This window comes from Vidua macroura, chromosome 9, assembly GCF_024509145.1.
Source record: "Vidua macroura isolate BioBank_ID:100142 chromosome 9, ASM2450914v1, whole genome shotgun sequence".
Taxonomy (NCBI): Eukaryota; Metazoa; Chordata; class Aves; order Passeriformes; family Viduidae; genus Vidua; species Vidua macroura.
This window is the reverse complement of record NC_071579.1, coordinates 21426833-21454205: the sequence shown is the minus strand read 5'-3', so window position 1 is coordinate 21454205 and position 27373 is coordinate 21426833. Positions and strand designations below refer to the sequence as shown.

General features: G+C 40.4%; 1 protein-coding gene across 2 annotated transcripts in view; it reads left to right on the top strand.

Annotated features, from left to right (window-relative positions):
• The first annotated feature begins 2703 nt into the window (after positions 1–2703).
• The window catches only part of ST6GALNAC5 (ST6 N-acetylgalactosaminide alpha-2,6-sialyltransferase 5), a 69410-nt gene continuing 44740 nt past the window's right edge, over positions 2704–27373 (top strand). For both annotated transcript variants that reach the window (XM_053985351.1, XM_053985350.1), the window contains exons 1-2: positions 2704–2883; positions 3509–3733. In XM_053985351.1, the coding sequence (XP_053841326.1) occupies positions 2818–2883; positions 3509–3733 (291 nt within the window). In that variant the 5' untranslated portion in view covers positions 2704–2817. The remainder of the gene's footprint in view (positions 2884–3508; positions 3734–27373) is intronic.

The window sequence follows — 27373 nt, the reverse complement described above, 5'->3', positions numbered from 1 at the left end:
AATTATGCTATATAATCTCATGAACTTCATGAGCAATCAGCCATAGCTCGAAAGGTTTATTTTATATCTATCTAAGGAAATTTCTGAAAGACAAACTGGGCTAAAATGCATTATAAAAAAGTAGTTATTTCATACATCCAGACATCTCAGGGGAAGTTGATGTTTGAGTAATTTTATTTAGGAATCAGTGAAAGAGCTCTGTTGCTCCAAGTCCACTGTCAGTTTTGCGAGGTTCGTCTCTCTCTGCACCACTACTTCTTTCACAGATTTCTCACTCTGCATGGATTTTTATGTTGTCATTAGCATCTTGGGTCCTCCTGAAGCTGCCACAAGCAGATTTTTATTCCATATGGCTATTTTGTCAGCCTGTAGCTACAAGAAAGATGAAAATGGGAAGGGTAAGTTTCAAGAGGAGACAACCCAGACCATTCCATGCAGATGAAAAGCTCTCCTCAGTCAGATTTGGTTGAAAAGCCCTACTACCACTCTGCCACTTTTTCTTTTTTTGGGCTAGGGAAAACGGCTGTTTATGTTTTAATCTGTGCTTACCCCCAGCTCTGAGGAGGAATAGAAATGCATGGATCGTTCATTATCCCTTGCACATAGAAAATAAATTGGTTGAAGCAGAAAGTCAAATGGACTTTAAGAAGTTTTCTGTATTGACTCATTTCCAAGTTGATTAAATGCTCTTAAGTGCAGCCTATGCTCTTCTTGCAAATTGAGCTATTGGGTACACAGATTCATATCTACATGTATGCAGATTCCAATAGTGTTAAAAACCCCAAACCTCCAGATAGCTAGAACTATTAGTTCATAGGAATTTAAAATTAAATTAAATAGCTGGGCTGTTTTCCAGATGGTTTTTAAAGTTCCTGTGCTTAGACAAAAACCTCCGCAGGATTTACATTGCACTACTGTATTTGTTTCAGTGAGCATTTGACTGCCAAGAATACGGTCTATGACCAAAATGGCAATCTAATTAAATATTTGACAAGCAGAAAGCTGGACATTATTCAAGTCAAGCATTAAATTAGAAAATTTAGTTTGTCTCCTTTATCAGTAGATTTTTAAATCAGCCTATTCTACCAAAACCCATAAGTTTAATGAATTTGGTCAGACATACTGTGTAACAGATGTCTAACATACAGCCAGGAGCCTAAATCATAAAAATGATGCTTCACTTTGGCACGGCAAAATATATATGAAAGACTCAGAAAGGTCAGTCACCAGCAACCTGCTTGCTGGTAGTTGAGAAACAGCACTGTAAAATGCATGAGCTGCCTTCTGTAGTCTCTTATAAGAAGCCTTGGAGAGCCAGAGATAATTTGCTTTCAATGATTCATCAAGTTGGCCCTTTGTTTCACTAATTTGAGTGTCAAGTGCAACCACATAATAAAGAATTACCAAGACCTGATAAGATTCTTCTTACATTGCTCTGTTTGTCTGAACAACTGGTTTCTGTTGGTTTCTGTTGAAACCAACCTTACAAACTGCATAAACAGCAAGTGTGTGTGTAACTGGCGTATTCTGTGGAATGATAAAGCGTGTTTACTGCGTTATCTGGTGGTGGTGAACCACACCTTCATGTTTCTTTTCCCTTTCTTAAAAGGCACTAATTGCAGCATGCCGTGCCCATGCTAGAGATGGCATTTGTTTCACTGTTAGTCCTCCAATGAATTAACAAAGATAAAAAATGGATTTCAATGATAATTCCAGCCTTGAGAAACGTGCTATTGTGACCATGGTTGAGTTAGCCTGCTGATAGTTTTCTCCCTAATGTATTTTTTTAATACTACATAGCTGTAGGTTAGATGTGAAGCCATATATTAGAGCTACTATTTCGATGAGTAGTTTCAAGTGAAATAACTTCGTGATTAGGGGATACATTTTTTCTAATGTTGTCAGTCTAATAACTTCGTAAGAGATCAACCCTAAATATGGCTTGTGTAGAAGGGGCACATTTATAAATGTGGAATTCCCACAGCAAAAGGTATATGTAATCTGAGGTCTGATAAAGTTTTCACAACTCAGTTGTACACTATTAACACAAAGAAAGAATAAAAAACTTTAGAAGGCTGCTTGTGAGAGTGGGAAAATGTCCGCCTTCAGAAACCAGAGAGATGGCAAGGGGAGCAAGTCTGTGAAATTTGATTTATAAGACGAAGAAAGCTTCTGTCAAAAGGGTTTGAAACCGGTTGTTAGAGCTTAGGCAAGATTGTGCGAGGGGGCATTGTCAGCGCCGCACAAGGAGTTGAGGGCGTCGAGTTTTTTACTAACGTGAATTTAAAGTATTGCCTGATCGCTGCCAGCTCCAGGAAACCCAGGCAGCGGTGGCAGAACGAGAAATTTTCCGCTAGGGAAAAATACAAAAAATGTAACGTGAAGGTCGTGCCCTGATACCACAAGCAGGACAGAGGCCTGGGCAGAGGGAGGGAGGGAGGGAGGGAGGGAAGGAGCTCTTGCTCCTGCTCCTGCTCACTCGGGGCCGGAGAGGCGCCGCCCGCCCGGTGCCCGCCCGGTGCCGCCCGGTGCCGCCCGGTGCCGCCCGGTGCCCGCGGCGATCCCGCCGCTGCCGCCCCCCCCGCGCCGCGGGCTCGCCGGCGGAGCAGCGCCCGAGCGGGAGGCAGAAGTTAACTTCCACCTGCCCTGAAGAAGCCGCTGCGCCGGCAGCAGGAGGCGGAGGCGGAGGCGGAGGCAGGCGGGGCAGCCGAGGACCCGGCTCTGGCAGGCTCCGAGGGTCCGGCCGAGTGTAATTCCCCCCTAATCCCCGCCACGGCGGCGCTTCCCTGGCCGAGCCATGTCTGCGGCTTCCCCGCCATGCCGAGCCTAGCGGGGAGCGGGAGGACTGGCGGCCGGGAGGCGCACAAAATGAAGACCCTGATGGTAAGTGCATTGTTGGCACGGCTCATCCCGGCTCCGGCGGCGGGGAGGAGAGCAGGGGAGCGGCGCGGAGCGGAGCTGCCCCGGGCACCCTGCACACGCTCCAGCCTTCACCGGGCTCCATCCCCGCGGCTCTCCGGGATCGCGCGAAGGCGACCAAACCTTGGTGGCGGCGGCCAAGAACTTTCCGCCTGCTTTCTTTTATTCGTGTTGCTCGTGGTTTGGGGGTTTTGTGTGTGTGTGCGTTTTGAGGAGCGTACAGAAAACCGATCTGCTTAAAGGACGAGGCTGGAGGTATCTGGGCGGGGGGAAGCGCTACGGTCCCCAACACTCGTTCAAATGCACGAATGAGATGCCCAAAGGGGGACGGCGGCACGGGAATGAGAGGCGCCGGGTAGCCCGGCGCACGGAGGGGAGAAGCGAGGAAGCAGAGCTGGGGGAGAAGGAGGGAGGCACGGGAGCGGGATGGCGAGGGGGCAGGAGGAGCACGGAGGGGCTTCTCCAGTTCTCTCCTCGCACTTCTGCCGGGTGTCTGGCGGGTGAAACTTGCGGGTGCGCCGGCGGGGAAGCGGCGGGGCCCCGCGGCGGGGGGAGCCCGCTGAGCCGGCTCTCTCTCTGCCCCCCGCAGCGCCACGGGCTGGCCGTCTGCCTGGCGCTCACCACCATGTGCACCAGCTTGTTGCTCATGTACGGCGGCATCGGCATCGGCGGGGGCCACCCGGAGCCGCGGCGGCGGCAGCAGCAGCAGGTGGCGGCGGTGCCCAGCCGCCCGCCGGAACGCGGCCAGCGCCACCCGGCTCTGCCCGTCGGGGCCGGCCTCTTGGAGGGCTACATCAGCGTCCTGGAGCACAAGGTGAGCCGCCCCTCCCTCCCGGGACCCCGCGCTGCCCCGGCCTCCCTCGGGGGGCACCGACCCCGAACCTGCCGAGCTCTCCCTCCTGCCCCCGTGCGATGCTCGGTTCCCCTCGGCGCGCTCGGCGTACCCCGCCTGCCTCGCTCTCGGGGTTGGCTTAAGCGGCCTCCGGGTGCCGTCGCGCCCGGCCCAAGAGCAGGAATTACTGGGGTCAGGAGCCGGGCTCCAGCCCGCGGTTGGGTATTAGTGCAGTCCTGCTTCTCCTCCCTTGCACAGTAGAAAGGGGGATGCCGGGGGTAGGGTGAAGCGTTTCTAATGTTGTATGCTGTAGGTGCAGTACAAATGTATGTTTATGATGATATTAGTAAGGGTTAAAGAATGAGGTTTATTTACTGGAGGGCAAAGTCAATAGGTAGGTGTTTATTCTTAGCTCATTTTGTCATAGGAAAAAAAAAGTTTCTTGAACAAATGACCTTTTCATCCTCCTTCTGGGAAGCAGAAGTTGTCACCCATAGTTTTCATTCTAGAAATTTGGGGCACTTCTTTAATGGTGAACGAAATGATGTCCCTCCCCTTGACAGAGGAATTACCAGGCTGTAATGTAATACTTGTTTACCAGAGATAGGCAGACTAAGCTTTGATGGCTCACAGGACAGATGTAGTGACATAAAGTGAGCAAGGTGGCACAACCATGCCAAAAAGATACTCAAGCTTCAGTAGTTTTCTTAGAAGGCAGATTCCTCTGCTTTTGTTTGGTGTTTGGTTTGTTGCTTTCACCTGGAAATTTCAAGGTCTTCCTCTTCCAAAACCCTAGATATTGTTTAGTGCACACACATCTTGCAGTAAAAATTTACTTTAAAAAATAAGCAAGAGAAATGAGAATTCACAACTTTCTTATGTTTTCACATCCAAGCTGACAACCTTCTGAAAGATACATTGTCAGACAAGTTACTGGGCTCGGTTTAGAGGTACTGTGTGAAGACTAGTGACTTTGATATACAGAGATTTTTATTGTTCCTTCTGGCATAACTTTCTATGCAAGAGTTATCTGTGGGGCTCTTAGCACAGAAAAATAGCACATGATGGTGCCTTGTAGGCTTTATTTGCTTTCTTACATGGTTCTCCTGGAAATTCTCAGATGTAATGTCTATAGAAAAAGCAAGTTTGGCCATGGGCTTCCGACTGTCTGATGTGTACTCTTGTAATTCTTTTGTTCTTCTTGAACATAACTGTAGTGATAGGTGTAGATAGATATGCACATGGTTTTTATATCCAGCAGTAATTGAAAAGTCATCTGTGGGCTTCTTGGGATGCATGTGTGAGTAGCCTTCAGATTCTGATAATACCTCACATTGGTTTCTCCAGACTTACAAACGCCCCCCATTAAGAAGCCATACTTAAAATCACTGTTCTATTATTTTCCAGGGTAATTTTAATGCTTCCTTGTGTTTTGGAGAAAGATGATCCTTTGGTTTTTTAAATATATTGTAATATGGCCCAAACCCCACAGATACTCTGTTTCTGAATTTCATTTCACCCAGTTCATGCCTCACAGTAATAATCTCCTCAAGGTTTAATAACTTTTCCACCTAACTTCTGCGGGTCAGAAAGAACATTGTGCTATCCCTGCTGTGTTCCCTGCTTGCTTTGTCTGAATTTAACGCACACGAGATGATGCAGAGAGCTGTGCCACTGTGGTATACAGAGCAGTGAGGACACTGCATTACCATAAGGAGACTAGGGAGAAAGGGGCTTTGTTTCTTAATAATGTATTTATTTTTGTAATTTAATTTGGTAGTCCATGTATTTGTCATGGGTTTACAATTCCAGAATACATAGATTTCACCCATAATAAAAAATGGAGAATGCAAAAAATCACAGAAATTTGTGGTTTGGAAAAAGAAGGATGCAGGATTGGTGATGGCAAGAGAATAGGGAGAGAGCAAGAACTGAGGAATGGTGAGACATGTGGTTTGGGTGGGACATGGGAAACTGCAGAGAAGACAGCTTGAATAGCAAGTGAAATGGAGGAACTGGGGAAGTTTTAAGGAATGCAAAGAGATCTGCAGGAAGAGAGAGAGGTAAAATTCTGTAGCTGTGAAAAGGACATGATATTTGAAGAGATGGGGAGGTCTGGAAGGAGATGAGAAGTATCTGTTGTTTGAGGGCAACAGGCTTGCAAAGGTGAGGCAGGAATGAGTTCAGCAGTGGTACATGTTCTTTTGATAGCACAGAGGTGATGGTGTGAAATGACAATGAATGGTAGATTTTTCACAGTATGGCTTCCTTAATTTCCCATATAGAATCTTGGAATTATCTGTTAGGTTGAATGACTTGAAGCTGAATGACCATTATACAAAAATCATCCTTGGTATGTGTTCATGCATGAATGACAGGTAACAGTAGACTGAATCTCTGGATCATTCTTGTGCTTGTTTTTGGATCCCATAATTTGCTTTAACAGGAAAATCTCCTTTCATGTTCATGGTGTTGTACCCATTCTGTGCATTTAATGAGATGTATGCACATATATGTAGAAGCTGTATGCCAGGTGCTGAAGTTAGTAATCCATAATCACAATGCGAGTATTGACACATGAGCTGTGTAAGTATGTGGTAGGAAAGATGTTTCTCTTCAGGGATAAAATTTAACAATTGTCCTCATTGTGAAATATCATGTATTACAAATATCTGTCACTACTAGCAGTACAGCTCATTTAGTAGTGCTGGATGATCATGTATGGAGACTATTTGCCAGAAAATCTGGGCACTTAGTACTAAGTAACAATGATTTTGAAATATAGCCTGCAATATTATAATTACCAATTATTTTTCTCCTTTTATTTTATATTCAGTAAGAATTGTAGTTCTTCATCCATACTGTCAAGATAAGCAGGCAGTCTCTGAGAATACAGTAAAACATGTCTTTTTTTTTACTAGGTTGAAGAGGTTTTTTGCAGGAGTTTCTAGTCTTTGCCTTCATAGTTTCTGCAAGCCCATTTTTGCATGAGTCAAACATCAGAGATCAGAACCCCTGTACTTAGCTTTAGTAGCCTTTCATGGTTTAGAACTGCATAGTTAATTTTTGTTGAGCTGAATTCTTGGAACAAAAAACCAGAAATGCTGTGGATTCAGAGATGCAAGTGGATTCTTGTCATTTCACCTCTGCATGTCCCAGAGTAACATCAGTTAACAGACATTGTTGATGGATGTTTGAAATTAATAAATAGTATCTCTTTTTGTTCCAAATAGCCAGATATTTTATCCTAAAAAAATCTCACATTTTGAACAGAAAATATGGTTTGCTGATAGTTGTTACTGAGAGATCAAGGGCCGAAACAAAGGGAAGTAGTGGTGGCTTCTACTTCGAGGAGCTGTTGGTTCCTACAGAGGCACTTTGAGTGTAGCACTGCTTAGCTACTGCATCTGCTCTGCAGTTAGAAAAGACAAGAGTCCTACACTGTCAAAGTGACATCTTTCATGAATTCTGTGGGTGTTATCCTGAAATTAAAGAGGTTTTGTCACTGGCATTGAGGGAAGCAGAATTATGCTCTTCTGTGGGAGGCATGGGGATAAGCCTTTCTGTTGATTTATCATAGTGCTAGCAAGAAATTACAATGCTAATATTTTTAAAGCGATTACTGCATACAAATAAGAGGATGTTAATGAAAGTAGGAAACCTAGCACTATTCCAGAACTTGCAAGAAATAAATATTTAACCATTATATTACGATTCTGAAATGAATGTGAGAACATGTCTCTGGATAGTTAAAAGGCTTTTTACCCAGTATTGACTCAATAGTTGGTGCTGCAAATAAAATATGAGATTGTCACGTATGTAATTGAATAATATTTCAAGCCATCAAGGATTTTGTTTCTTAGAAAATAAAAAAAAATTAAAATCAATCCTGCAGTCAAAATGTATGATTTATTATAAACACTTTCAAATACTTTAAAAGCAAATTGAGATCAACTTGATAATTTAAGTGATCACAATGATTTCTTAATTTATGATAATGTGAATTATCATATGCAAAGAAATCTTGATGATCCCTCTAAACTAATGCAGATCAGAGAATAGTGTAGTTAATGAAGTGTTTGAGGAAGAGTCATTCTGCAAATAGTGCTGCTATAGCTCCTTAATCTCTGAGTTGCAAAAAGTTGGTCTTGGGTGAAACTATTTTTTTGGGGATAGTGCACTTTGTGCACTTAAAATCAGGTTGGAATCTTGCCATGTTTTATATTATTTTTAGTAATTATTAAGTCAAATGAGTGTGGAATTTTAATTTTTACCTCACTAAACCATTGACAGTTTGGGGCTGGTTAGTTTTGGGGGCCTTCACTAAACGAGCCTTCATAATGAAACATAGAGATGATAAAGAATCAAGTTCTTTTGAAGGTTTTAGTGTTTTTTTAAATGAATTTATCACAGAATCATAATGTATCTTGCAGCAAAACAGCTTGTCTTGCCTGAGGTGGGTTCAAGCCCAGAGTTAAGTAAACCACGTACCATGATTTCATTACACATTCCTATTTGCCCCTGAAATTCTCACCTGCAGAGGAAGGAACACAAACTTTATTATACAATTAAGGATTTGATGGAGCTTTTATTATGTGAGAGATCCACAAGGGGGAGACTTTATTCTAGAATAACCTTGTTGGGGACACTTCCCCGTGTCAGAGACCTAGGCAAGGTGGGAGGCCAAAACGCCCTTTGCTCAGTGCTCTCTTGGCTTCCTGGCTTTTTGTATTTTTAGGTACCATAGCTATCTACCTCTGATAAGCTGTAGGTTTATGTAAATCCTTATAAAGTTGCCATCTTCAAAACAAAACAAAACAAAACCCTGACAGTCAGGGAATGTAACTGAATATCCACACACAGGGAGCAGAGACAATTGTTTTTCCAGATTTACACAGCTTTTAAATAATGACTGTCCTATGCTTTACAATTTCTTACTTTTGAGCTACTGCAGTAGTGTGCTTTTTCAGGCTTACATTTATTTTGGTGATCCTTGTCTAAAATTTTTTGTAGTTTCTGTGTGTACTAGCTGCTCACACAGGGCAATACAGAGCCCACAGCAATGACAGCAAATTATGGTATTTTCCCATTTTCCAGGTTGCTTGGCATCTTTGCAAAGCACCAGTAGTTCTAGCATAGCACTGCTTCTACTTAGAATATCTTGAAATATTTTCAAATATTTACATGTAGGTATCAGGTGCTGTGCAGTTTATACATTTATTTTATGAAAAAGGCTGTGTTCTGTAGTTGGACACATCTTTTGTAGAATTCTGACTTCAGTGTGTGCTTGAGAGAGAAATGTTAGCTAGGATAATAAGCAAGTCATATTTTACAGTTAACACTATTGCCTAATTCTTTCTAAAACAAGTGCTGTTAAAGATGAAATCTAAATAGCAGAGGTAGTGAGTCCAGGCAGAGGTCAGCATCTGTTGCTTAAAAGATCATCTCAAAAGAGCACAGGTACTATTCAATATTGAAATGTCCCTGAAAACGAAAAGATGCTTGGTATGCATCTGGTGCATGATGTTGTAAATGTTCATTAATGTAGTGTGATGGATAAAAACCTACCCAAGCACAAACTAGCCATGTTCTGACCATTTCCTGGTGATTGGGAAGACAAAGGAGAGACAATCATTGTTGTAATACTGAAAACAAGAGAAGGTTTTGGAGTTTATACCGGGTGAAGATCTTGCCCTATGTAATTTGTGACATTATGTGATATAGCCTTATTCTTTCATAGAAACTGAAGCAAAAAGATTATTTCAGAGACTGTTTCACAAGATATTGATGGTTTATTACAGTAAAAACATAAATAGTAGGTAGTCAAGTTTGACAGTTGGTGCAGAATTGTGTTTTAATTTTCTCACATTTTAGAAAAGTCACATCTCACTGCAATATATTATACCATATATTGCTCATGATATATTATTTTTGCAACTGACCAAGGGAGAGTGTTTGTTTGGTGAATTTTTTTTGGGTTTTTTTCTTTTTTTTTTCTTTTTTTTTTTTTGTTTGTTTGTTTGTAGAATAAAAACTGGAGAAGCATGAAGATGTTCATTTTTGCACTTCTTTTTTTTTGACTGATTCTGGATTAGATGAATTTTTCACAAATTATCCTGATTTGTGAAAGGTGAAGAATGAGTAAATGCTCTCTTTTTGGTTTTATGAATATCATACACATAATATTTTAATATGTGGGTGCTGTCTGTTTCCCTCACCTACTTACCTGTCTTCTTTTGTGAACATGCAAAATTCTTAATTCAATGGATTTGCAAAATACTTTCAGGCAGGGAATTGGTGATACTTTGTCTACTGGTGAAATTTGTTCAGCTCTCATGCAAAACCCTGCAATTTTTTTTCTCTTCACTTTCAGCATTAATTTCAATGACCACATTTGTATTTTTAGTATGTGTTGATATATATTATATTTGATAACCATTTAAAGTTGCTATATTGTGCACTTCTTTTTCACATGATCTTTCACTGTGAGCATTCTAGGCTATTTTCATCTTCCTGCGAAGACAAAGCATTCTTTTGAAGGTTCTTAATCCTTGGTGGAAGCAAGTCTGAACTAAATGAGATTTTCAATGACAGGAAATGTAATTTTTGCTCACAGCTGATGGATATCTCTCAATAGAGTTCCTTAAATTCTCCCTTTCTGCTTGTCCTGGGGCATAAGTGGATATTGAGTGTCATCCTAACTATGTGATATCCTCAAAGCAGTAGATTGCAGGTAGTTTCCTTTTCCCAGTGACCTTCCTTACGACTGTAACCTGTATTGCTCAGTAACGCGCTGTGTGCACGTCCTTGATGCTGAGGTGGCACTGATACCAAGAACTCAGTGCATTAATTGAACTTCTAATTAGGGCAATTATGATTAAATCAGCAGTCGTTTGGTGCTGATATAAGCAGATGTGACAGCACAAAAGCTACTTTGAAGGTGAGGTGAAGCATCATGGTATTTAACCTCACTCTGTTTTACCTCATCCCTACACAATCTCCATTAGTCATCACTCTTTCCCTAAGAGTTAAAACCTGAAGTGCTAAGACCAGGTTACTAAAGTTGGCTGTCAGCTGGAAAAGCAAGTATTTTCAGTTCAAAAACTGCTGTTAATTTTTCTCTATTGTCAATCCAAAAATAGACAAATGCAGTTAAAAATAGGAGTCACAGAGGCAGAGAGGGAACCAGTCAAGGCTGAAACTTCTGCCTTCAGAGTGTCTGTTTGCAACAGAAGTGCAAGATACAGACAGGAAAGTGGAGCTCTGAGGTGTCCCTTGATAGTCCATATGAAAGACAGAGCTGGGCACTGAGAACACCTGCTATAGAGAACACATTGCTATAGAGAAACCAGCACACTTGAACTGAGGTTGGGCATATCTGGTAACACTTTGTGTCTGGGCTGTGTTCGGAGTGACACAGGAAGGAAGAGAGCACAGTGTGTTTATTACATGCAATAGTGAATACTGAATCCTTACTAAAAGCTTGTGAGAGAACTTCAGAAGATTGGGCTATTTTAAAACACAGAGAGGGAAAACAGATACATTTAATAGATCAGTAGAGTATTTTTTCACAACGACAGTGTAGTACAAAGTGTTTGTTGTCCAAGATAAGGGAACAGTAATGGGCTTATATGGTATATAGGCAGCACAGATCAGGTTTTCTTAATTCAGATTTAATAATATGGACTGTTGTAAGTAACACAGAACAAGAATATATAAATGTGTTTCTTGTTGAATACAAGATGTTAGGAATTCATGGCAGCTGTAAAAAATTTCCATTACCGAATGGATAGCTTAGTTAGAAATAACCTGGAAGAGGAAAATGTTTCTCAGTAAGCATTCAGTATATTTGGAATATGCATTTTTGTTTAGCAAATAATATATTTTGAATTTAGTGTGTTATTAGCATCCTCAGGTATTGGCATGATGTTAATATTGCAGAAGAAAAATACTCTGTAAATTTTGTACTGTTAAAATATATCTTGCCCACAGCTATAGCAGGTCATAAAAGTAGATATAATAACAGCAGAGTGTCAGTCTAAGAGCTAGCTCTAAAGAAAAGAAAAATTCCACAGTGCAAATTTGTGCAAATGTGCATCTGTACCAAGCCTTGTGCACAGGAAAGTTAAAGGAACTCGTGTTTAAGAAATGGCTGGCTGAGACAGGGTTCTAGAGACCGCATTCACCACCATGTATGGCCTGCTTACCAGTTTGCCTGCAAGAAGTTAAAACCTTTTCTCCAAGTTTGAGATACCAGGCTGTGTTTTGCAGGCAGTGACATGAGTTACAGCCAGGCTCATTCTCTTCTGAACTTTCTTGCCTGCATTACTGTTCCCTGTGGATAGACACTTTTGTTCCATTTCAATGAACTTTACGCTTGTGGCTTGTACAAAACAGCACATAACTACAGAATCCTAGAACCCTGCTGTGGTTCGGCTTGGAAGGGACCTTAAAGATTATTTTATTTAACTCCTCACCCTGCAATGGGCAGGGACACTTCCCACTAGACCAGGTTGTTCCAAGCCTTGGAGCACCTGGCCTTGAACACTTCCAGGGATGGGGTAACCACAGCTTCTCTGGGCAGCCTGTGCCAGGGCCTCACCACGCTCATAGTGAAGAATTTTCTTCTAGTATCCAGTCAACACCCATTCTCTTTCAGTTCAAAGCCATTCCCTCTTGTCATAGGATACGTTTTCTGCTTCAGCTCTTCTGTATTTCATGTGTAGTACACCCCAAAGTTAATAAAGTGAGGGGTGTAATAATCTAGGAGTATATTTTAAACAACCACAGTTGACACAGCAGACAGGAAGGTAGCACGTGGCTGTGGGCTAATGAAATGCTGCAGGGATTCCAAGGCTGGCAGAGGCTGGGTCAGTAAGTCTGCTTGGTGTAGTTTGAGACAACCTTGTTAGCTTGAAACCAGAATAGTCACGCTGTATCCGAGCAAGTAAATCCTGGTCTTTGGAAGCCTCATTTCTCCTGGAGCTGGGCTGGCTCTGCACTGTGCTTTCTGTAGCACTTGGAGGCCAAGGCATTTGGAGTGCCTGGGGAATAGTGGTAAAGACAAGCCAACAACACATCTGGACAGTTCTCAAGTGCAGTGCCAAGGACTGAAATTGCATTTGGTATTCTAGCCATTCTTTAACTTTAGCCATCCAAATTACGTACACCTTGTATTTGAAGAGACTGAACCATTGGCCACAGCAGACGTGTTCAGAAAATGTGGTTTCTGAGACTTGTCCATGGTCCTTATGAGAAAGCTTTTGGCCAAATACATGAAGCAGTGCTTTCCCAGCTTTATCCCCAGTCTTAGTGCAGAGCTCAGAGGCTCACAGGGAGTATGTGCTGTTGTACAACCTGTGCTATCCCTTCCTTGCTTTCCTGCAGCTTTCAGTGTGGCCTCTTTGGGTCAGTCCTTCTGACACTTGGCCTCATTTCATCCATGGAGATTAAAATAATGTCACATGTGCTCCTAAATTTGATTGCTCTCCATTTTAGTCCTAATGCTACTGTAAAAGGGTTAGTTTTACACATCTCAGTGTATTGGTTGACTCTAAAATAGAAACATAAAACCTCAAAATACAGCCAGTGTTCTGAATGCAGCTGCTCAAGCAATGCAGAGTTAGCACTGCCTGTCCTTGCTCAGCTCATCTGCCTGTGCCGGGATAATTGCAGGTGAACTCCTGTAAAAAAAAAAAAAAATAAAATTCATGTTTTATTTAGGTGATTTCTTTTTTAGAGTTTATATTCCATAAAATGGTCATTGTTGATATTATTGATAACTATCTCAAACACATTTTACATAAAATTGCCTATAACAAAGTCATTGCTATTTCCATTTGTTCACCTACTTACTATTCTCTTTGTAGCACCACTCCAGATTTCTTTCTGTTTTTAATAGTGATTCATGAGCCTTAGGAAGAATGAGACACTTTGTTATAATATTGCTCACATTATCCATGAGAACTTCCTTGGCCATGAATGGGACTGTACATAATACCCAGCCCTTCAGTGAGGGTTTTCCCAGTGCCAGCTGACATGATGTCTAAGCATATGTCAGGATGGGATTTTGCCAGCAGACAGGAGCACACTCTGCCCTCCCTTTGAGCTGGTTGGGGATGCACAGGCTCTGCTCTGGCAGCAGAGCCACTGCAGTTTGCCTGTTGCTAAGCCAGAACTAATAAGCTTGACTGAAAGGCAGGGTTTATTATCCTGGGCTCAGCATATGTGGTGTGGCTATGGAGCTTTCACGTGGAGCTTCTGTGAGTGCTGCAGTCGACTCCTGGCCAGCGCTGCTCTGTGGTTGGCTCTGTGCAGCATGGTCAGTATTTGCCTGCATCTCCCAGAAAACACACTGCTGGTCCATGTCCTAATGGCTTCCTAACTCTGCTCCAGAGGAGCATTTTCAGCCTCTGCCAGGAATTTTTTGCCTTACATGACTGGAGAATATAACTCAGAGTACTTCTGTCACTTAAATTTTGGCCATTAGTTTGCCACATGTTTAGTACACTTAACAAAAAAAAAAAAAAAGACTGTTTTTCATGGTTTCTTTCTTGTACTGCAGCTTAATATGATGGATGATGTTGTGGATCAGGTTTTCAAAGTTTGAAATGAGACACTAAATTTGGTTCACAGAGCATGATTTAGTCATTTGAGTCATGACTTACAGCAAAATCAGCTGTTTTCAATGGGCAGATACTTGCTTAAGAAAATATTTTAATTTCTTTGTTTTACAAAATCATGTTTGAGCATGAAGCTATGTGGTTTTTTGCTTGTAACCTGGCTATTTCTGTATGCACAGGTTATTTAATTTGTAATGTTTGTGTTTTCATTTGGCTTTTCTGATAGTGTTACCATTTATATTGCTTTGGAAATATTGACAATTGTATCTTAATTTTGGTCAGTGAAGAATTGTTGCTGATAGGATATTTAGTAATGTCTTCACTAACAAGAGACTGGTTTGCCTTTGAGCCTTAATGTTACTCTTTCCATGTATAATTATCATATTAATGGACTTAATTTTGATTTAATTTTTATGAATAGCCAAAAGCTCTGGTTTTTACAAGTAGAATCAAAACTAGAGCTGTATTTTCCACTTTTGCTGTATCTGCTTTATGTCTCGGTAGCAGTGCAAAGGAGCAATGAACCTAGTTACAGATATGCTGAATATTCTTCCTCGGGGTAGTGTTGATGTGTCCCTGATGGTTTAAGGGTGTAATTGAGGTACTTTGTGCAGCTGGTACATGTGGAGGAGGGATATCAGGGCCAGGAGGGTATCTTTGGTGTTAATGTGTCTGATTTCTTCCAGCACAGTGAACCCTTTTGATCTGTAGCAGTTTATGTAATACAAAACAGCTTTCAGGGTATCTTTAATTACGCCTGTGGACATTTTGGGATGGAAAGTGAAATGAGGCTTTAGAATCACCTTTCAGTCCCAGCTGTGCTGATTTGAAACTGGCACAGCTTGTTACCCACCTGTAAGTGCAGGGATCATGTTCCTGCTCTCATGAGACGCTGGCTGTGCAGCATCCTGGGCCTCAGTAGAAGGTGTGGGTGGCTCTCAGTGCTGCCAGCATGGAGGAGCAATGTATCCCATACACAGCCATCCAAATACCCTGCAACAGCGTGTATCTGCAGCTCCAACTGAGACTGAGACACCTCACAGGACCTGCAGAGCTGTCTTTGAGGTTTCATATTGCTGAGGAGCACAGTGAGGCTGCTGCACTAGGAGCACCTGGAGGCAGAGTGTGTGCTAAACAGAGACTGAGCCACTGTGCTTCTATCAGTGCTCTCAGACAGACACATATAGAATAAACTGATTGATGATATGATGCATCAATTTATTAATATTTCTCAGAAATGGTATTTTTTAATTATGCCACTTTCTAGGTGTATTTTTCAGCGTGTTATAAAGATGACATAGCATATTTATAGTGCATAATGTGAAAAAAAAATCATTTTAACATGAAAATGAATGTCCTAACATTTGAAATTTCAGGTATGTTGGTTCATTTTCATGCTCTATAGCAAATAAAAAAAGATTAATTCTTTTTGAAGGTGCAGGAGGTGATCTCATCCATGTCATACTAAGTCCAAGGACCTAACAGTTATTTAAGTTCTCAAAACTTCTTAAAATTGAGTGCATTGCTCACAGCAAGTGGATGAAAACCTTGTGACTGAGGTCAGAGGTAAAACCAGCTATAACAGAGCAGTGTGTGAGCCAGTTTAGCTGAAATTGAGTCCCTCATGATTGTGAATGATGAGGTTGCATCTGCTTGTCTTTTTTTTTTAAATGCTTTTTTGTATACCAGTCCTTGCAAGGCACTGAGACTGAAATTCAAAATGGAAGTAATCTCTAAAAAATAGTTACCCTTGCAAAACAAATAGATCTGTCAAATTATTTTTTGCTTCATATCCCATACTTGACATCAGTAAAACTACTGAAAATTACATTACACTGTGTTTATTAAAGTTGTGCTCCTATGCAGTAATACACATAAGACATCTTATACTGCCTTAAGGATTAAGTTAAGCTCCTTTGTCAAGCCTGTTGGTATGGCAGGACTGTTCATCTTTAACTGTCAGACTGGTTAGATTCCTTCTTTAGGCTGAGGCCATGGCTAAGTGCAAAGAAATTAAAACAAATCAACTCCTAGTATTTATGCTTTCACGTTTTTGCACAGAGCAATAAATAAAACGGGAAGCTGGTTTAGACATACATATTTCTATAAGAAGATTGTATTTCAAGCTCTTATTTAGCAGCATCACATTTGCTTTATGTTTATGATTGTGAAATATGAAGAGAAAGTTGGCAGTGTTCAAAATATTAAATTCATGAAAGTAAGATATGCACAGGGCAACAGCTCATTGAAAGGAGAACAGAGGATAATTTTGTGAACCTACATTTCCTAGTTAAAAGTCCAGAATTATCTACAGTATGTCCATGCTTTATTGTTACATCAGTAATTATTCTTACATTTTCCTTACAAATTACATTAAGTCACAAAAGAAGAAATGTGCTATAATGACGGGATATTTAGACATGACAACACTTGAAACAAGACTGTATGAAAAATAAGGTGAAGCTGGGAGGCAAAGTTAAATTCATTGTGAAAGATTGACGTTAACATTTTAGCCCTAAAAAGCTACAAAACTGGTTGTAAGGAGCCATAATATTGTGCTATAGGCATCAAAGGTTTGTGTTTCACTGTGAATGTTTATACCACTTAATTATTATTGTTCTTATTAAAATTTGTGAAGAGGAATTTTTTAATGATTATATGATAATAGCCAACCAGTGCAATTTGTGCAAATATTCATCAATGAAATGATACAGATTGTATGTTGAAGCAGTAGGTAAAATATACTGCAAAGAAACTTTTGAGTGTGATTAGGTGCCTAAATTGTACTTTTCTAATCAGGCTGTATTTTTTTTTTTAGTAATAGGAAAAGAAGCCCCCAACAAATACAATTTTTTTACCTACTCCTTTAAGTATAGTTTCAAGTGGCTGTTTTTGCATTTTATGGACATATAACCTTCCCATTTTTCTGAAACAAGAGATTCTTTCCCTCAAATCCTTAAATAATAATGCTTTCTGCCTACGTATCACCTTGCTTTGAGGATCTCCAAGTACCATTAGAAGCATTACATGGAGACTCCTGCCATAAAGTACAGGAGTATGAATTCCTTATGACATAGGAGGATAGTGGAACAAAGACATTCAAACCATAGTTTTGATCTTGAGTGTCCGAAGAGAAATTTAATGTATGAGTTTGGGAAGCTCTGGAGTGTTGAAAACTGAGGGGACTCAGCCTTGGAACAGGCACACAAGCAATCACTGTGAGATACCTGATTTTCATTCATGGCTTGCAGGTTAAATTTCAGACCTCGTTCTAGGTAGCACTGAAGTTCTATACAGTGGATTGGGAGAGTGATGCACTAAAGTGGATTTGAGATACCTGCTCTGCTGTGCAGAGCCACCCATCAGAAAAACACTAAAGTGTGCTTCCAGTCCAGCCCTTCTGCTTTTACAGGGCCATGGTGGGGGATGGTTCAGCCCTGGTAACAGGTAACCAAAGAGAACACAAATTGTGGGTTTCAGTTGCAGATCTTGGAAATGGTGTGTAGAGCATTTGAGCTCCTTCTCCAGGAGCTGTTAAAGCACATCTTTTGAGTTGGAGCTCACAACTCTTTGGAGATTTCCAAAGAACTTCCTGATGTGTTTTATGGAGCTGTGTGACTCCTGCACCTTCATCACAGGCAGTGTTGGATGGCCTGCAAGGTTGCCAGATTTACCTGTCAGACACAGAAACAGCAGTTCCTTAAATGCAGATTTGGGGGGTGGCTGAACAAGGCTTTGGTAGACCACACTTCAGGTTCTGGTTTTCAGGTTCAAAGTGTTGTCAGCTATGTCTGACACACTGAGATCTCATTCTAAATTAGCACTCAGGCACTTAAAGTAATGCCTTGATTTTTAGAGCATATTGAGCCACATACACTTGGTGTTACACTTTGCAACAACTCCAGTGGCTTAGGGCAGGTTAACTCTTTAGGTATAAGAGTTGATGTGAACAGCTGGGCTGCACATCACAGGGGTTTGGGCTCTAATAAACTTCAATGGGGCATGCGTACACAGGCACTGAACAGCATTAAATAGGCACCCTGAGGTCCTTAGGGAAACAGTCTATTCATCATCCTGGCACCAACTACTTATTTTACATTAATTTATTATGCCTTGAAATATTTGGTGTGTATTTTTTATGGTACTGTATCATGCATTTGGTATTTATTATATGACATTTTATCAAAAATATATTATGTTTAAAAATAAAACATGTGAATTTCATTGATGGGGAAAAGAATCATGATAACACATTTCAGACTTCTTTTTGCATATTCAAATAGTCCCATCTTATTTTGGTTTAAAGGAAAAATAAAATCCTTTCTTAACTCCAGAAAATGACCAACAAATAGGATAGTTTAAAAGATATTTGAATATAAATGTAGCCAGTAAATGACTGATAGTTTTGGAGTATGAAGTCTGTCACACATTCCTGTGAAACAAGAGTAGTTTGGGAAGAGGGGGAAAGAATCCTGCCATATACCTGTTAAGACAATCTTTGAGCACAAAGGTAGAAGTAGTGTTTAGGCTGCCAGCTGAGTCCTTAACCTCTCCAGGAATGCAGATCCAGATTTTCCTTGGACACTGAGTTGTGGCAGAATCACTTGGGTTGTGACTGTGTCTGATCTAGTAAATTAGAACAGTGGGTCTCTTTAAATTCTGTAGACTTTAAGGTCTTGGTCTTTAGATAGTCCTCAGTTTTCTTTACCTAAAATTTGCAAAGTCTAAAGAACAAGTGTGGAAATTATAAATACAAGAGTGCAGATACAAAAGGTTTCAATTATTTTATGTATAGCAGTAGTGAGATATGAGCAACTGGGTACAGAAATACAGGATTTATGAAGTATGACCTTTAAAAAAAATGAGGTCTTCTTTCAGGCTTAACATTATGCAGCTAAAGATTAAATGACCTCAGTTTTCTTTGCTTTCTATGGATTGGGAATAAATATTTTTCTCTTCCCTTCCAAAGGGTAAAAATAAAGATAAGACAGTTCTATTCTTCTCATTTAAACTAGTAAGGTTTGAGAAGAGAACTGCAAGCAGTGAATCATGTTATCAAGGATAACAAAACTGCAATAAAAGCAGCTGTGCACCCTTTTCAGAGTGAGGGTGTTCAGACCAGGCCATTCTGATTAGACACTGAGATACACATATTCCACAGTGCTGTAGCTTAAGGTGGATACATGACTCACAAATGGTGAACCCTGGCAAATCATCCATCAAGTGATGTTGAGACTCTGTCAGGCAAAGCAGACTCAAAGAACTTTTTTTTTCTTTATTATAATCCATCACTTCTTGTTGTGTATCTCCTAACACTCTTATTTTGACAGACATTCTTGTAACTTTTTTCCCCTTTGTATTTCTTGGGAGAGCAAAAGCATAACGCTGGGTAACTGGGGCCAGACATGCTCTTTGCAGCGCTGGCAAGAGACACACAAGGTCAGGAAATGCTATGAATGAAATATCATCATTCAAAGAACCCAGCCTTGCTTCTGCTAAAACTCTGTGGAATTCTCCCCTGGAAATCAGTGGAAGAAGGATTGCAGCCCAATCAATTGTTATTAGCAGAGGCTGCCAGTGCTGCGGGTACAGACTGCAGGATGTTGAGCATCACCTGCTGATCACCTCTCCCATGTTGGTACATAGATATTTTCTGATTCTGCTGTGAGCTGTTGCAGTCTATAGATCAATAAAATTTGAAGACAGGAAGGGCAAGGGTCAGGCCAACTCAGTCAGGTTTGTACAGGTTAGGAAAAGGAGTGTGAGGCTGCAGTCTAAGGAGGCTGAGGGAGCTGAGTTGTTTATTCTGGAGAAAAGGAGGCTCGGTGGACACTACTGCTTCTGAAAGAAGGTTGCAGACAGGTAACAGTTGGTCTCTTCTTCCAGGTAATGCTGAAAGCATTGGAACAAACTGCCTGGGGAAGTGGTGGAGTCACTGGAGTGGTGGAGTCACTTTGGTTTGAGAGCAAAGCCAACTGGACACAGAGAATAAGATGTTTATTTATGTTAGCCTTACTCCTTTAATCCTCCTTGCTGAGCAGGCTCTGAGGTGCCAGACGCTCTCAAAGGGGGCAAGGAGACACTCCCATCCTGTTGATCGTTTTACCATGATGTACCTCACACCCGCAGAGCTCTTGCTTGAGTGCTTTGAGCCCTTAGGGTAACAAATGGATAAGTGTTATGGCTCTCATTTTAAAGATGAAAATCCAAGTGGTAATTTCACTATAAACTAGGCAGCCTATGGGTTCAGAGTGATCCACAGGAGTGCTTCTTAGACTGAAAGGCAGCTGTTTGCTGGAGCACTCTCTCTTTCCTAGTCAATGGCTGTCGAGGAGGATCCTGGCAGCTGAGCGAGAGTTACAGCCTGAGTAGTTGGCATAAGACTTACTCAGTTCACATCTGTACCCACACTTGCTGGACCTGCTGTATGTCTGCTGTGGTTGTTTGATGAAAGATAACAAATTCTTACTCATTCTAAGGGGCTGACTTACAGCCATTAAATGGGATAGAGACTGAAACTAGATGTTATATTTAGGTTGCACGGCAAGGTTTTAATAGCAGGGGTACTCCAGGAGTGAAGCTTCTAGATACTTTCCCTGTGTGCAGCAGATTTAAGAAGGGGGGGGGGGGGGGGGGGGGGGGGGAAGCCAGTGAAACAACCTGTGCTGGAGAGAGGAATGAGAGTATGTGAGAGAAACTGCTGTGCAGACACCAAGGCCAGTGAAGAAGGAGGGGAGGAGGTGCTCCAGTGCCAGAACAGAGACTCCCCTGCAGCACTTGGAGATCCACAATGGAGCAGAGATCCACCTGCAACTCATGGATGACCCAGTGCCAGAGCAGGGGGATGTCTCAAGGAGTCTGTGACCCCATGGGAATCCTGAGCTGGAGAAGGTCCTCTGTGAAGAGGGAGCCCACCCTGGAGCAGCTTTGCTGGCAGGACTTGTGACCATGGGGGTGACCCATGCTCGAGCAGCCTCTTCCTGAAGGTCTGCACCCCATGGAAGGGCCCCACACTGGAACGGTTTATGAAGAGCTACAGCCTGTGGGAAGGACTCGTGTTGGAGAAGTTCCTGGAGGACTGTCACCCATGAGAGATACCACATGCTGGAGCAGGGGAAGGACGCCTCTCCCTGAGGAGGAAGGAGCAGCAGAGACTACGTGTGATGAACTGACTGCATTCCCCATCTTCCTGTGCCACTGGGGAAGAGGAGGTAGAGAAAATGGTGAGTAAAGTTAGCCTGGGAAGCAGGGATGAGTGAGAGTCTTTTAAGATTTAGCTGTATTTCCCATTATCCTGCTCTGATTTGATTGACAGCAAATTAAGCTAATTTCCCCAAGTCAAGTCTTTTTTGCCCAAGAAGGTAATTGGTGCTCAGTCTCTGCCTGTCTTTACCTCACCCCACGAGCCTTTTGTTCTATTTTCTCTTCCTTGTCTTGCTGAGGAGGGGAATGATGGAGCAACTTTGGTGTGCACTTGGTGTCCAGCAAGGGTCAATCCACTGCAGATGTTTCCACTGTTGAGTTAAACAATTGTCCTACCAAGCTGCATAACTAAACTGTTTAGGTCTGACACCAGGTGAAGCATCATAATGCTTGGAAAACTATACACAGGGCATGACAACCTGTATTTTGCAAGCAGCTGATGTATACTTTTCTGTGGAATGATTCAGTAATGTTAATTTTTATTTTACCTTGTGCAGCATATTTAACTGAGAAAGTAGCATGCATTCTTTGGTATTTAATCCAGTGAAATCACTTTTGAAGATATGAGCAAGGAAACACCAGATTCAATATTCTCTCATAGATAAAGCTTGTGGAAAGATTCGTCAGTTGTGCCAGTCCAGATTTGTCTTTCAGAATGGTCCATCTTATTATTTGCAGTAAAAGTGAGTGAGTGGATGGAGTGGGATACAGATGGGATTTGTAATTCACCTGTAGTGGAATTGTGATATATGGTTGATTTGGTTTAACAAAAGGAATGGTTTGTGCTTTGAAACCCAGTGATGACAATATAAATCAGCTGTTAGTTACATTGTAGCTGTGTTTACCTCAAGTTAATTTTAAGATACCAGTGCTAAAGTGGAACATAGTGTAACATTTATTGTAAGTCAGAGAAACTCACTCCTTGGTCTTTCGGTAAAGGTTAAATCCTGTGTTGGAGAACAGTACTATCAAAAATCCCAACTGTACTTCATATATCATCTCGGTGTGATTTTTTTTTAAGTACTTTTCCTGTGTGTTATTTTCTCACCTCAGTGCAGTCTGTTGCTGTGCATTCAAATGAAATACACTGTTAAGATGTATAATACTTGCAAGCTTCTGCTCTAAAGTCCAGCGAGACACATTTTCTCTTTCACTAGTAGATAGTGATAACGTAAGTCTCTAATCTCATTAGTTTATAAAAAACACCCCATAGCACTTGTGTGCTTTAAAAAAGCAGGAGGTAGAAGAGATATGATTAAGTTTTTAAGAATTGTAAGGAAAATGTTTCTTTTGCAGTAAAAATACCCTTATTTTCATTCAGTATTAATGTTTTGGAAGACAAGGAGGAGAGTCTTTGATTCTGAAGTTAATATACTCATGTCCTGCGTGAAGAAAAACTTAGTATTTACATTAGTGTAAATTGTGACAGAACTACAAAATAGTGTGTTGGTATATTTTACTGTTTATAATTTACCTTTCTGTCAATATTCTTTTTCTTGGTTTTTTATCACCCTGAATGAGACAAGCTAGCAACTTTGGTTTTGTTTATGATTATTCTCAGGTGTGTTTTGTTATTCTTGGCAATTACAGAATCTATCAAGTCTTCATAGACATGTTTATTAAGTAGTGTTATTATTTTATTCAAGCCTTTAAATTTGACCAAATTTCATTTATTTGATATTTTGATATAATTGTCTTAACTTGTGTTAGAAGATTAAGCATATGCTATAGAATCTAAATTCCAGGTTTTGGTAGAAAATTGCTGATGGTTTCAGTGTTTGATTTAGATAAAAAATTAAGTTTGATAGGGGACAGACAAGAAGAAGTGGTAAGAAAATAGTCATCAGATGAACTCTCCATGTATTTGTCATTCACCTGAGCAATTTTCTCCTTGTTTGTAGGTCCATCCTATGCTTCTGGATGTCACAAGTCTTTTCTTCCTTTGTGCTATTCTTAAATGCAAATTTCAACTTAAATTTGGTTCTTAAGCTGTTTTGTTGAAAACATGGAAAAAGGCTAATAGGTCAATCATATTTACCTTAATGCAAATTATTTTCAGTAATTGTATTTTCACTCCTAATTGATTCTAATAGGACATAATATAAGTGCTCTAAAATCAATATAAAATACAAAGTACTATTTATGGCATTATGAGTTAAAAAAGAGAAATGGCCATTAATATTCATGTGATTTTTGTATGTATTTTACTAGCTGTGCAATATAATTTATCAGAAATGGTACGCTGAATCCCATGGAAATCAGTGAGAAATAGATACATGACTATTCATTGTGCTCACTTACTATAATGTTTTGGTTATTTAGAGCTGCTGAGTGTTTATTGCCAATATTCTGGCCTTTTTTTCCATGTCCTGGGAGGGTGTTCTTTGAAATTCAGTGCTTTTCCAAACTATCCACTCAAACACATCCTTCAGTAGTGCATCTTTGGCTATGTCTTTTGGAATGCTAATGACTAGTACTTCCTTAGGGTTATCTTGGTTTTCATCCTGAATGTCAGGTAGCCTGGTGTGGTGAACGCACATTAGGCATTCCAAGTATGTAGACAGAACTTTGATCTTGTACTTGATCAGAATTTATTAAATGAAAATGTCTTGCATTAGATTCTGATGTCCTGGAGTCAGTACTAAATTCATCACTGATTTCTGTGGGGCATCTTAAGTAATAAACACTGAAATATATTCTGTCATTCTATTGTTATTGAGGGGAAAAATATTCTTTACTTTCAGACATACAGTCTCTTGTCTCAAGCAAGCTGGAGATACATTTCCTTTTGCTTCGTTTCCCAAGAACTTCCAGTTCTGTAGAGTTGAAAGCCACAGTCCTGCTAGCATATAGGCTGTTGAGCTGGTGCAGTAGTAGTAGTTGTATCAGTGTTTTGTGTAGTAATGTATGTGATGGACATGAGGGGTTGTACTGTAGATCTGCAGTCCTAAAACCAAAGGATGCTAAAGGACTGAGTTGCTCTAGCTTGGGCTGTAACGGACTGGTACCTGTGATAGAATTATACCATTGTACTCTTCATTTATACTGGAGAGATATATGCAGGATGATGGAATCACAGAATAATTTAGGCTGGAAAATTCCTCTAAGATTATCAAGTCCCACTGTTAACCCAGCGCTGCCAAGTCCATCCATGTGTGTGTGTATATATATATACATACGTGTATATATATATATATATGTATTGAGATCATATAATAGATTATTTTAACCTGCACTCTGGAAACTATTTTGGTTCCTGGAGTATGATAAAAAACTGAAATACAGAGAAACTTCTCTTGTAAATCTTAACACTTGAATTAGAAACTTGACTTGTTCATACACCATCTACTTGCAGCTTTTAAGCTGAACTGATTAAACACCTGTCTCCCATCCTATATATTGATTAGCACAAACTCTAGCTTTTTGAAATAATAAAAAAGTATTTTGAATGTTGTAGCTTTCATTCTTTTTGGAGTAAAATTCTATGGGTTTTTTAAAAATTATTTTTAAGATTCCAGTTTAAGTTCAACTGTTCTGAACACAATGTAGTATCATTCAGTCTTCTGAACACTTCTGCAATATTGGTCAAATGATTCCTACTGCCTGCTTGAGGCTGGAACACAGTTCATATGCTTTCCTCTGTAAGTCAGGTGTTTCACTTCGGGTGTAAGAAAAGTCCTTTTCCATGTTCTTTTGTGTTCTCTGCAGGATTTCATTGGTGTTTTGTGTGTCTGAAGAGTTGGTGTGTCTCTGTGTTAATTAACATAGTTCTTGTTTACATAGTTCTCTGTGTTAACATAGTTCTTCTGTTTTAAGCTAGAAGTGTGATACAGGGTCTGGTTTTTTGCACAGATCTAGGGAACAGTGTAATTCAAGCACTTTTTAATCAACAAGTGTAGTTTCATTACCTCTAATAGCTCATTTACCTACTGCTGGTTTTGTGTTGTAGAAGACTGTGATAGAAATTTTCCTCCCTGAAGCGTAGTTTGAAAGTCAGAGCAGCAGCAGCCACAGCCCTCTGTGCTTTTCATCCTGCCAGGTGCTGTCTGCAGTTCACCCTGTAGTCATCCTGTGTGGGGTTCATCCTGTTTGGGGTTTGTGCTGTGTGGGGTTCATCCTGTTTGGGGCTTGTCCTCAGTGGAGTTCATCCTGTGTGGAGTTCATTCTCCAGCCCCCTCCCTCGGGTGGTTTTCCTCCTGTGAGCACCTTGTGCTGTGTTACCTGATTTGGTTTTCTGGTAGGTGGAATGAGCGTTTGATCACTGTCCTTTTTTAACCAGGTTTTGATGTCAGGAAGAAAGCTGATGAATGCTTTTTTTTCTGATCCTTTCTGAGGAGGTATGTTTAAAGGACCATGAATTGTGTTCCCACTTATTGAAGAAATTCTCTTTAAAAATTATCTCATGTCAGTATCCATTATATTTTCTAGTACTCTCTTTGAGACTTCTGGATTTTGTCTACTCCATAAACACTCCTCTTCATGAAATTTAGCATTTTCTTGCCTTTAGCCTTGTCTTCTTTTTTTGCTTTCTACTTTGTACTTCCTGCTTGCTTAGGTAATCTTATTTCATGTTTTGTTTTACTTCTGCCTTTCAGTTTTCCCAGACTTCAGTTGTATCTTTGTGCTAAGTACACACTGCAGGCTTATGACACTAATCAGGGCTTATGATGCTTGTTTTGCCTGTTACATGTAATAAGAATCAATACCTCAGCTTGATTCCATCTAAGACTTCCATGTCTTTAAACAGGAATTAAGTTTGAGCCCCATAGCTCTGGTTAATGCTAGACATCACATCTGTATTCCAACTACTGGGGACAGCTTTCCTGTCCAGGCACAGATGGAGATTTGGAGGACTGTAGCTCCTCCGTGACCACGGTCAAATTACCCGAAACTCTGAGCTCAAAAAAGCCAGGCTTCCCTGGAGTAAATCTAGTCAGGCATCCAGCCTGGAGCTGGGCAGAATTTCTCAATCCTATTTAATTACACAGGTCTATCTTTAAATTGTGTTCCTGCAGGTGCATTTATTTTGTCATAGAAAGACTTAATCCTAAAAAAGAGGGGATTTAAATTTAAGCATCGAACAAATCTATTGTTAATTACAAACTACGCTCTAATTCAAATAAAGTTAACTTTGATGCCATGTGCCCAAATTTTCATATTAGTTACTTATTTAAAGTGAACCTATATGGTCAGTTAATATTTACAGTCAGGTGTAAATATTCTTGGTTTTTATCTATCAGAAGCTTTTATGGATAGCTTGTTTGACTACAGTTGTAGGTATGTTTGACAACTATAAACATTTGTTTTTCCTTTGTAGGTAATTGCTTAGAGAACAAAATTTGCCTTCTAAGATCCTAATGAAGTGTCAGGGATAGTCCAGAATATAACAAATTATAACTAATTATTTTAGCTATTTAATGGATAAATTAATAGCCTGAACTTCTGCCATTTTTTAATGGACATTCATAAATAACCTATGGGAGAGAGGTGATCCCTTTGAGCATTGCTGTGTGTTGTCCTAAAATGAGGCTGAGGTTTGGTGACTCTAGTTTGTGAAGAAATTAATGATATTGAGTGTACAAAATTACTTTAATACGCAGTAGATTTCCCTGTGTTTTGAAGATCAAAGAAAGCATAAACATGAAAACAGATAGGATTTATTAACTTATTTTGCTCTAAGATAAAGTAGAATCCCAAGTGAAATTAAATTTATTTTAGTTACTGATTTAATGTCAAATAACTTCATGGCAGGAGTGTTTTTTCAGTTGTTTTTTAGTGAGTGGAATTGATCTGAATG